Source organism: Cryptomeria japonica, chromosome 5 (genome assembly GCF_030272615.1).
Source record: "Cryptomeria japonica chromosome 5, Sugi_1.0, whole genome shotgun sequence".
Taxonomy (NCBI): Eukaryota; Viridiplantae; Streptophyta; class Pinopsida; order Cupressales; family Cupressaceae; genus Cryptomeria; species Cryptomeria japonica.
The window spans coordinates 99308557-99321122 of record NC_081409.1 but is presented as its reverse complement, the minus strand read 5'-3'; the positions used below and the strand labels follow the sequence as shown (position 1 = coordinate 99321122).

At 36.0% G+C, this 12566-nt stretch overlaps 1 protein-coding gene across 1 annotated transcript; it reads right to left on the bottom strand.

The window, feature by feature from the left end:
- Positions 1-2084: 2084 nt before the first annotated feature.
- On the bottom strand, positions 2085-4106 carry LOC131067938 (wall-associated receptor kinase-like 22). The gene has a single exon (XM_059220180.1). It carries the CDS (start codon positions 3069-3071, stop codon positions 2496-2498), a length of 576 nt encoding a protein of 191 aa, XP_059076163.1. The 5' UTR covers positions 3072-4106; the 3' UTR covers positions 2085-2495.
- Positions 4107-12566: the final 8460 nt, after the last annotated feature.

Genomic DNA, 12566 nt, shown 5'->3' with positions numbered 1-12566 from the left:
TTTTTACTTCTTTCTTCCAGACACCTACTTTATAAATGATCTTATTTATTGATATTCAATATTGAAAACAACATCCATAAATATTTCTTACCTACCTCTTTCCCTTGCCCTATTCAAATTCACTTCATTTTTATTTCTTTCTTACCAACAAGATACTTTATAAATGATCTTATTCATCAATATTCAATATTGAAAACAACATCCATAAATATTCCTAACTACTTCTTTTTCTAATCGTATTCAATTTTACTTAATTTATACTTCGAATATTCATTTCCACCTCTTTACTGGAACAACTTGATTAATATTTTATTTAATTTATATAGTTTTCTTTGGACGACGTATTTAATTTATCGCTATCTCTTTCCTCCAGCGTACTTGGTTGGTGGCTTATTTCCTCTATGATTATTGCAACGGATCCACAGTTTTGTGGTGTATTTTTCTTCTGTTGTTTGACGCATCCATAAATATTCAATATTCATATCCATAAATTTTTAGCGATGATGACTTTAGATATATTGTCGCTGTCTTATGTCATTCTTTCTTTATCATAAATGATGCCGTATCAATTTGCCAGACACTGCCTTCAGATATTTACTCACTGTATTATCTCATTACACTATCAACCAAACCAGGCAAGATGATTTGAATGATCCATTATATTTCCCACTGACAGATTGTTGTACTACAAGAGAAGATTCCCAATGCATTTATCACGGTGATTGGTAAAGATCAGTGCCATTGGTTATTGGGGTGTAAGCAGAGAGAGATATAGTCAAATTTACTGTTTGGTTATTAGGGTGCAAGGGAGAGAAAGAGCCATTGATGAACAAAACGAGCTCGTCCATCTCATATAGGATACGTGATCTTGTTTTTTAATCTGACCTTGCTACTTCACGCAGTCTGGATTGTGCTATTTTTTTTAAAATGAAAAGACACTTCACTATTTTATCTGACAAATCAATTTACCCTGCTGTTTCGTATGGGCTGGACTCTGCCACTTCTTTTAATGTGAAAAAACTACTTGACCATTTTATCAGACATATCAATTGATGATACGTAATACAAACAGGACCGTGCAACTTCTTTTAAAAATGAAAAGACGTAAAAAGACCACTACATCCATCCGTTTGTCTTCCCAGGAGCCAGTGCTTTCATCGATTATTGTCAGGCATATTAATAAAAACACTTGCAGCCGCTGTCAGGCACGCTGGTGAAAAAGGAAAAAGTAAGTTATAATCATTCAGCAGGTAGATAAATACAGACCCTCTGCCATTTTGTCCGCTGCATAGCCAGTGCCGGTGTGCTGATGGGTTCGATCGTGGTGGCCGTGTACGGTTTGATTGGACAGTCATTGGCAGTTCCCGCAGTGGATGTACGTTTGTGCAGCTGGAGGGAAGGCGGTGCGGCCATGGCATGGGGGGCATCCATGGAGAAGGCATGGCATGCGCGGGCCATTTTGTCCGCTGCATAACCAGTACCATCTGTGCCATTCAAGTAACCATTTCCTTCATATTGAAGAAGGCATCTACATACGCGTCCTTTTCCTGAAGGGAATTCTATGCATTCTGCGTTACTGGAGCAAGAACAATTGTGAAGGCCGATACCCCAGTTAAGGCGGAGACCATAAGAAACTTCACTGCTCCTTTCCCAATAAACTTTTGATTTATTGCCGAGGATCTTGAAGGCATCGCTTGATTGTAAGATCATATAAATACATTACATGATGCCTCAGTATATACAGATCTTAAAAACTTTTAAGAGATTTGGCTGATATATTACATTTGAAACTCGGTAGTTACTAATAAAAGTTACTAAACAAGATGTGCAGTATTTTGGAAGGAATCGCATATTTCAACATTGATGCAAAGGGTCATCTTCTCAATCCATAATCTGAATCATTAAATACCTTCCAAAAATAAATGCAATCGGAAAGGAAGATCAGCCACTGTGCAAAGGCAGAGAGATAAGGTTATCAACAAACAAAAACAAAGCATAGATAAGAACCCTTATACGGAATACAGATGATACGTTTTCATTTAACTCTGATAATATTTACAAAGACTGGAAAAATAATTCTCCTCTCTATTCCCCTTTACTCGTTACCAATCTTCAGCTTAATAGCCCTCTCTTTGCTAACCAAGACACTTAGTTCTAATAGGACTCTATCTATTTTTAGTATCCACGTTCCTGAGCCACTTAAAGCTATTTCTAAACAGAGAAAATAAAATTGTAATACCTCCTATTTCTGAGGAATAAGTTTGGAGTACAACTTCCTAATCCTGAGGAGTCGGTATGCATTAAACATAGACTAGAAATGCTCCGCTTAGAAGTCAACCTGTTGAGGCAGGGTCGACATCTCAATCAGTGCAGTGAATGGTTCCTCCGACGGACTCCCAACTGCAGATGGAAAAGTGTTAACTCCTGAATTCATATGAAGTTTGTGGTGCTTTTCTGAAAATTGTTGTCTGCTCAAATATAGCACTGTCACAGTTTCAACTGTCATGGAATTTTGTTTTTCTTGTCCCACCTCTTATCCAGAAAAGTTCCTCGACAACCTCTTTCATCAATGGCCTTTTCCTCCTTTCCAAATGAAGGCATTCTCTCGCTAACCTTCCCATATCTTTCATCTGCTGGAGGTTTTTCTCCTCCAATACTTTGCTGTCCAAGATTTCTGTGAGGCGGTTGTCATTAAATCTGGATAGGAAAAGATTAGATAAATTCCACTCGTCACTGACTCTTTCTATGGAGATGGGTTCCAGAGATGTTAAAAGCTCAACCAGAACTACACCAAAACTGTATACATCGCTTTTGTCAGTGAGTTGATATGTTTGAAAGTACTCAGGATCTAAGTAACCTCTCGTGCCCATTATATTAGTGGTGAGATGTGTCTTATTGGAAGCAGAGATGAGACGAGAAATCCCGAAGTCTGCAAGTTTGGGAGAGAGCCTCTCATTCAGAAGAATGTTAGATGATTTTACATCCCGGTGGAAAATGGTTGAGATGCTCCAGAATGTAGATATGCCAAAGCCTCTGCTGTCTGGATTGCAATCTGCAGACGTGAAGACCATGGCAAAGAACTCTCCTCCGAGTGTAAATGTTCAAACAGAGTTCCATTTGGAACGAATTCAGATACCAACAATGGAAATTGAGTATGGATGCAGCAGCCTAACAATTTCACTATGTTTCTGTGATTTATTTGGGGGAGAATTGAAACTTCGTTAAGAAACTCATGGTCATCCTCTAGATTCAAAGCTTGCTTGGATTTTTTAATGGCCACGAGAGTGATAGGAAAGCAAGTGCGGAATTCGCTTCCTAAATGTCAATTCACAGTGGAGACACAGATCTCCACAGACTAGTGTAGACAAGACTTCAACATTTATAGAATATGGTACAAGTAAAAACATGCACAAAAGCAGCACAGAGAGATAACACACAGAGTTAACGTGCGAAAACCCTTTCGGGAGAAAAACCCACCACCGGCAAATGATCGACTTTATTAACAGTATGTTAAAATAATACAATAGAGTCTCATCTGCAAGTTTCCTTCACTCTGTTACACAGTCATTCCAGACATACAACCAACCGGATCGAACACTTCGCAGAACACACCCTCAGCTCTCAAGATTTCGTCCACTCTCTCTTTTGGATTACTGTCGGTTTTCAATACCAAACGGCTCGGCCGTTTTTCAGAGTATAACCGTCTGCCTGTGTCAGTCTGCAATCATGAAAAACAGTTATCCCACATGCAGTAGACAACCGTGTCAGTTCGTATTTATTTACACCGACAGCCTCATACATGGTATCTGAGAATCGATCTTTTGGATCTCGGTTCGACCTCGCTCCCGCAGTCGGTCTCTGCTCCATCATCCATTAGCATAACATCCAGAAGGTAAACCCGATGGTCCGATGATACCCGATCGCCTAAGGCAACTCCATCGAATCATCGGTACAGCTTACCAACAGCAACTCCGATCTCCGATGGCAAAGAATGGTCTTCATCGGGACATCGTAACAATAAGACAACTACTATGCCAATACCGAGAACACAGACTCGTTGGCTCATCGGACCAAGTCCAAAACTGTTATTCCGATCTGCATTGCCAGTCCGGTAAGATGACTTCATCGGGTCATCGCAACACAAATAACCAAGACCGGTAAGACCTGAATCGGAACCGGTAGAGCTGGCTTCATCGGGACACCGGCATGACATTCAGAATGTCAACCTGATAGCCGATAGGTGATCCAAACCAGGACCGGTAGGGCTGGCTTCATCGGGACATCGGAATAGAAGCATAACGACTATCCCGACCACCGATCAGTGAGATTACATCGGCAAGGGACATGCTGATAGAGCTCACACAATCCTTCATACTGTTTCATCAGCATAACTTAACCCGATCAGTATGGACTATTGTCAAGTGAATTTGAGGCACATTTTCCAACAAACTCCCACTTGACGAGGAATTCACTGGACCGAGATACCATTCCAGACATTACTGACAAACATGGGTACAAAGACCCATAGACTTCGAACACCACCGGAACTTGTGTGTGCTCACTGGTTTTGTCAAAGCATCTGCAGCATTCTCCAAAGTGTCTACCTTGTTAAGATAAACTTTTCCATCTTCCACCATGTCACGTACAAAATGATACTGAACATCAACATGCTTCGACCTAGCATGGAAAGTAGGATTCTTTGCCAAACAAATGGCACTCTGACTATCACTCTAGATTTCAATCATCCCTGCATCAAAACCAATGTCAAAACTCAAACGCCTAAGCCAGACTGCTTCTTTGCAAGCATGTGTGGCTGCCATGTATTCTGCCTCTGTAGTGGACAAAGCGACTACAGCTTGCCGCTTGCTCATCCAACTAATTACTCCACCATTCAGGACAAAAACATATCCACTGGTAGATCTCCTGCTATCAATATCCCCTGCCCAATCAGAATCCGTGTAACCACAAATGCTGAGAGTTCTTTCTGAATCCTTCAGATTACCATGATAACATAATGCAAAATCTGAAGTACCCTTCAGGTATCTAAACACTCTCTTTACAGCATCCCAGTGTGACCTCCCTGGATTCAAAATAAACCTGCTAAGTACTCCCACTGGTTGGGCAATGTCTAGCCTTGTATAGACCATAGCATACATCAGACTGCCTATAGCACTTGCATACGATACATCTTTCATGTCTTCAATCTCTTTTGGAGACTTCGGACTGTCCAACACAGACAACTTAATTCCACATTAAACCTTTTTAAAATTTCTATCTTCTACAAGAAACATTAACATTCACACAAAAAAACATATTCACAACTTAAAAATATTGAAAGTGAATTTTAAGTTAAAATTACATATTTACTAATTTAAAAATCAAATAAAAATTTAACCATCTAATGCATTCCTTTATTATTATTATTATTGTTTTTAAAAAGTAAATCATTATTTTAAAGAGAGCATGTTGTTCTTAAACATTTTACTTTTTAAGTAACTAGAAGCATTCTTTTTGAAAAGTAAATGTTTAAAGATTTTCTTATTTATTAGTTTTCCATGAACAACTTAAACCATATTACTAAAGCCCTTTTTTTTCTCTCGTGTGATGAAGTGGATTTACATGTTTAAGAAGAAAGATGCAATACAATTGCAGACCTCTTATTACTTCCACATAGACTTCTAAGTGCATGATAGAACATTCTTTAAATTTTAAAGTATCAAAAAATAATTTATTTATTCACTTAAGTATTTCATATCTTTCAGAAAGTTTATGAATTTTTGATACAAAGGGGGTGATCACCGTTCTAGACGCAAACCGATATTGATAAGTCAAATGGACATTACATTGGTTTGTTCGGGAATTCCATTGGACCGGGTTATGAAAAGAATACAACTTGAATTGTACTCTTACCTGGTTAATAAATAAATATATATTAAATAAATATTAAAAATCAAACATAATCAGTTTAATAATAAATTGAAAATAATAAGGGATGGGACATACCTCTCCCCTAAAAACATGCATCATTCCATGCATCATTGGAGATTTTATCATCATATCCAAAAAAACTTAACATTGCCCATACTAAACATAAAAAATAACTTTTTATGAACTGAATGCAATATAACTTCCATGATAGCACACATGCAAACATGCACATTCATAAAATAATTATTTCAATGAAAAATTCTGAGTGTGTGTATCCCATTATTACCATTCAATTTCACAAAGCTAGGCTACCTCTTCTTCAACAATGTTCTCTTCCTTTGATGCATCGTTCCATCGGTTACACTCAGAGGAACAACACCAAAAAATTAGTCCATATTAATGACATAAAATACACCTCAAAATATTACTCCTTGTCCAAACAAGAATTTCTTGACCCAATGCTTATGCAAGTAGATAAATTTGCATGATTTCTATAACTATAAAAATCACATTAATGCACACACATACCTATGCTTACCATACCTGATTAGTTTGATAAGTTGGCCAAGTTGTTATGAATTTCTCACCAATATTCATGACATATCCTTATACACACTTGCACTATATTTAGCTCATTCAAAAATATCAATACCTCATGTAAAGATCATTTTGATATTCAACATTCAATGATAAAATTTAATCATTTAAGAATTATAAATTCTCATTAGGTATAGCCTTGAGCTAGATCATAACTTGATGAATCATTCATATGTACCCTTACATGGTACATATATGTGTTAGAGATCTTCCACACATACTCATAGTTACAATTAAAGTTAAATTGTCATTAATGCACATATGATGTTTACATTAACTGACATGCAAATAATAAATAAGGTAACTTAACATCTATCCAATTCATGTCTAACATGTGAAACTAAATATGCATGCAGTAAAAGGAACAAAAATAAAGTGCACATGAACATTAAATATTTGCATAAACCATAATTAAATCAACTAACTAAAAATTAAACACAACCATGCATGCATGCTGAAACGATAAACTAAACTACAGAAAGTAAATCATGCATGTTAGTGGGTTAGTATGTTAGTAGCCTTTTCTCTTCTTTCTTTTGTTAGTTACATTGCATGGCGACTTCCTATTGCATTACATCATGTGACCTAGTAGGTCTTTTACATAATTTTTACAGATGACCATTCTGGTCTTTCACAATAAGATAAAATATACATCTTTAACTATTACATAAAATTTATCTGGAATCTCTGATTTCCTTTGTCTCTGAATGTTTCGTCTTTGTTTGACCTGGATAACGTCCTCTTGCAAACAGGATGACATACATATGACGTAGGTGTTTTATCCGCCCAACCAAATGAAGCATAATATTCTCAGATGCCCATAAGCTCTCGTCTCTCATGATAGAGTTGTTAGGATAACCAATAGACAACTGAGACGGGGGGTGGTGAATCAGTTGTCGACAAATTATTAAACTTTAAGCTCACAAAACCTTCTACGAGAAGGCATAAAATAAATACCAGAATAGCGGATGTAATAGTTGCATAAACATAAATTACAACACAATTAACCAACCATGCATAACACATAACACCAAGATTTGTACGTTGAAAACCCGGTAAAGGGAAAAACAAAAGTGGGAAGCCTACCCATAGTCAGATAATACTTCTGCAACAAGCATGTGATTACAATAAGAGGGGCTTGCACATCCAAGAAGACGCACTACCTAGAGCACACTGCTCATTATAAAAGGAGCCTCACTGACTATAAAGAAATCTAGACTACAATCTGGAAAGATGAGTGAACTACAAGAATAACATCTCCTATGCTTGAGTATAGTTCTAGTTAAGCTCAATACCATAGGTCTTAAACCTCTTTCAAAAACCTAATCCGATCACCTATGATCGACCAAAACCTCTGCATATGATTACAACATTATTTGCACACGGGAAAATTTTATATCCCATTAACCCACATACCATGTCATAATCTACAAAGAGATCTTACATCATATTTATACCAACTTGAGACCCAAACAATTAGGTCGGCCACCTAAAAGATAATACAATAGATCTGTTATGTAATCTCGTAAACTAATGATAAACCAAGTCGGCTTAAGATTGAAAAAACATAATCAAAACACTAAATCCAATTGGTGATGCATCGAGAGCATCAACCAACATGTTACACAAACCAGTCCATAACCTAGCAAAATAGGACTGGACCTAAAATAGGTCACCATAAGCCAAATGAAACACCATGAACAACTGGAACATGAACAAGATAACCATCAACATTCTGATAACCTTCTAGAAGCCACATCAATACCACTTATCAGATTCATCAAAAGATCTTCATCAAAGTGTTGTCGATAAAACCTTTACCAGTGACCAAAAGGCTTACTAGAACAAATAATAGCATCCAGATCATCAAATCCCAAACTAACTAAATGTGATATGCATCAGGAACACATAAATAACCAATCCAAACCAATACCACAAGCCAAACCAAATCGGAGAATACCGGAGATGGTCTCTAGATCAATATCTCAATCCAACCACTTGACTAGAAGCTGGTAGACAACAAAAAAACTACTATTGACATCAATGACAAAACATCAATGCAACACATTAACAATTCCTTTGAATTGCCAACAATCTCTCCCTTTGGCATTGATGACAACACTAGATGTGAAAAACATCCAAGTGCCAAGAAAATGCCAAACAAGTCTCCCCAATGGAATACATCCAACAAACTCTCCAAGATGATATGGAAATAAAGTTATGAACCAAAAACCAAATTCCCTTTGAGAATGATATCATTGTAAAGCTCTGTTATTCACATATATCTCTCCCCCTTTGACATCAATTCCATAAATCTAACATAAATATTAAAGAAAAATCATACAACCTTTGAACCACATAGCTGACTACTCCCCCTGAGTAGTAGCATCAACACATCAATCCAGAATGAATGTTAGCACTAATAAATGAATACCAGACTGATGCCAATCAACATCACTCAAGTCTTTGTCGAAGAGGGAGAAACTCCCAATCTGTCTTGGAAGTACTCAAATGATTCCTTAGGAAAAGGTTTAGTGAAGATATCTACAATCTACTCTTTAGTGTTCACATAAACTAGTCTAAATTCATTCACTTCCACCTTCTCCTTCATAAAATTATACCTGATAGAAATATGCTTAGTCTTAGAATGAAATACTAGATTCTTTGATATATCAATAGCAGCAAAGTTATCATAGTGAATAAATACCTATTCATTGCAATCAAACCTTATATCCTTCAACATATTCTTCATCCATAAAACTTGTGTACAGTTAGTAGCAGCAACAACATACTCAACTTCAGCGGTAGATAAAGAAGTACATGATTGTTTCTTGCTGATCCATGAAACAAGTTTCTTTCCAAGAAAGAAAGCTCCACTAGATGTTCTCTTACAGTCATCAACATTTCCAGCCTAGTCAACATATGTATATGCACATAGTGTAAACTCATCATCTTTAGGATACCACAAACCATACTCAGTTTTTCCTTGCAAATACCTGAAAATCCTTTTCACCGCACACTCATGAATCTCTCTAGGATCACTATAATATCTTGACACAATATAAACAATATTCATTATATCTAGTCTATTCTGAGTTAGATATAACAAACCTCCAATCATAGATTTATACCTTGTAGGATTTACCGGAGTTGATACATCTTTCTTTGTCAATTTCTCACTTGTAACCATAGGGGTACCAACCGGTTTAGAATTTTTCATACCAAATTTCTTCAGAAACTCTCTAGTATACATAGTTTGATAGATGAAAATACCTTTATCATTCTAAGTTATCTGCAAACCTAAGAAAAATTTCATCTCCCCAATCATAGACATCTCAAATTCATTCTTCATATTTTCAAAGAATTCCATACATAACTTATCCTCACCTCCAAAATTGATATCATTAACAAATAATTCAATAATCAATATGTCATCATTTGTGATCTTATAATATAAGTTACTATCAGCATTACCTTTAGTGAAACCAAGCTTCAAAAGATATTTGTCCAATCTAGCATACCAAGCTCTAGGGACTTGTTTCAAACCATATAATGCTTTCCTTAACCTACAAACCACATTTTTATCATCTGAAAGTGAAAAATCATCAGGTTTCTCATTATAAAGTTTCTCTTCAAGATCTCCATTCAAAAATGCACATTTAACATCCATCTAATAAGCCTTGTATTTCTTATGGGCAACATAAGCAAGAAATAATCTTACAACTTCAATCCTAGCTACTAGAGAAAAAGTCTCATCATAATCAATTCCTTCCTTCTGAAAATATCCTTTACATATCAGTCTAGCCTTATTCCTCACAACTTGTCCATCCTCATTCAAATTATTCCTGAAAACAAATTTAGTACCAATAACATTCTTATTTTTAGGCCGGGGAAATAAAGTCCATGTGTTGTTCTTTTCAATCTGATCTAATTCCTCTTCCATAGCTTTCATCCAGCATTCATCTTTACAAGCTTCAATAATTGATGTTGGTTCAACTTGAGAAATTAAACATACCTCATCAGTTTCCCACCTTCTTCGAGTCATCACTCCTTTTCTCTTGTATCCAATGATTAGATCTCCTAAATGATTTAACCTTATATACCGAGGAGTCTTCTAACTTTATGTTTCCCTGCTCCGATCTTCAGTCACTGTTGAATTTTCTGATACTACCGGAGTAATTAGTTCAACATTCTATTCTGGTATAGGTTCTACTGGTTCAGCTATGATCATGTCCACTTTCGGTTCTCTCTCATAAGTTCTAATTTTACCTTTGTATAGCTCATCTACCTTGACATTAGCACTTTCCACAATTCTCTGCAATCTCTTGTTATAACATCTATATGCTTTTCTTTCATTAGAATAACCAATAAATATCCCTTCATCACATCTAAGATCAAGCTTTCCAATGTAATCATCTCTTTTGATATAGCATTTACTACCCAAGATTCTGAAATACTTAACTGAAGGTGTATGACCAAACCATAACTCATAAGGTGTCTTACCAGTGTCTCCTTTGATATGAGCTCTATTGAATGTGTATATCGTCGTAATCACAGCTTCTCTCCAATAGATATGAGGTAGATTAACTTCCATCGTCATAGTTCTAGCCGCATCCAAGATAGTTATGATCTTTCTTTCCACAACACCATTCTGTTGAGCTCACAATAAATGTTAAATTCATCAGATGTGAATTCAACACCCTGATTTGACCTTAAGCATTTAATCTTCAACCCTATCTCTATCTCAACTTTAGCTTTAAAGATCTTAAACTTTTCAAAAGCTTCAGATTTCTCCCTTAGGATAGTCATTAATGATTAGCATAAAATATATCTCACCCTAAAAACTCTTAACTCTAGTAGGATCACATAATCAGTATGAATAAGATCAAGAACAACATTAGATTTATCTTGTATACTCTTAAAAGAATTTATGACCTACTTTCCCAATTGACATTCCTTACATACCAGATTATAGGGCTTCACAATCCTAGGTATATCTCTAACAACCTTACTTGAACTGATCTTTATAATGCAATCAAAATTCACATGACACAACCTCTTATGCCATATCCAACTCACCAATTTGTGCAATCAAACATGTCTTCTCACCGGAGTTCAAATGAAAGATGTTACCTTTAGTCTGTGTACTAGTTGCAATCTCCAAACCAAATCTATTAATGATTTTCTATTTTCCATCCTTGAACTGTAATAGAAATTTCTTATCCACAAATTGTCCTACACTCAAAATATTATGCCTTAAACCTTCAATATAATAAACATTATCAGTATTATGCTTACCATCCAAAGATATAGTTCCTCTTCCTCTGACCATGCATGCTTTGTCATCTCCAAATCTAACCCATGCACCATCAAATTCTTGTAAAGATAAAAAATTCCTTTTATTTCTAGTCATATGATGTGAACAACCATTGTCTATCATCGATTCATCCTCGTCTTTAATTTTAGCAGCAAGGGCCTTTTCCTCATTTTGAATGATAGGTACAAGAGCATCTTCCTTAATAGCCAAAAATGACCATTCCTTACCACTACCAGATCCACTAGTCGAATCTTGTGTTGGTTCATCATGAGAATTAGTTACACCTTCCTCATCTGCATAGTAATATGATTTGTCTTTGTTTCTCCTATACTTATGCTTGTTTTGATAATCATGGTTAGGCCTAAAAGGTCTTCTAGCTATTTCTTCAAATCTTGAATTTCTCTCAGGGCATCTAGATGCAAAATGACCTATCTTATTATATGCAAAATATTTAAAAGGTGATTTTCCTTCATTCGTACTTTGAGCAAGACCTTTAGGTACTCTTTTAGCAAATAGGGCTTCCAGTTGCTCAAACTCTTCATCTTCTTTCTTCATTTCATCCACTTCCTTCACATATAAAGCTTTCCAATCACTCTTGCCAGTTGATGATGTAGGTGTATGAAAACCATATTTAGTCTTTGCAGTTCCTTGAGGACTAAATTCTTCAAGCTCAAAAGCAGACAATTTTCCAACCAAAGTATTTCGGTTAACATAAGTGCTAGCC

Excerpts from the sequence above, each read along its gene's own strand:
- LOC131067938 (XM_059220180.1), bottom strand. The coding sequence starts at position 3,071 with ATGGTCTTCACGTCTGCAGATTGCAATCCAGACAGCAGAGGCTTTGGC.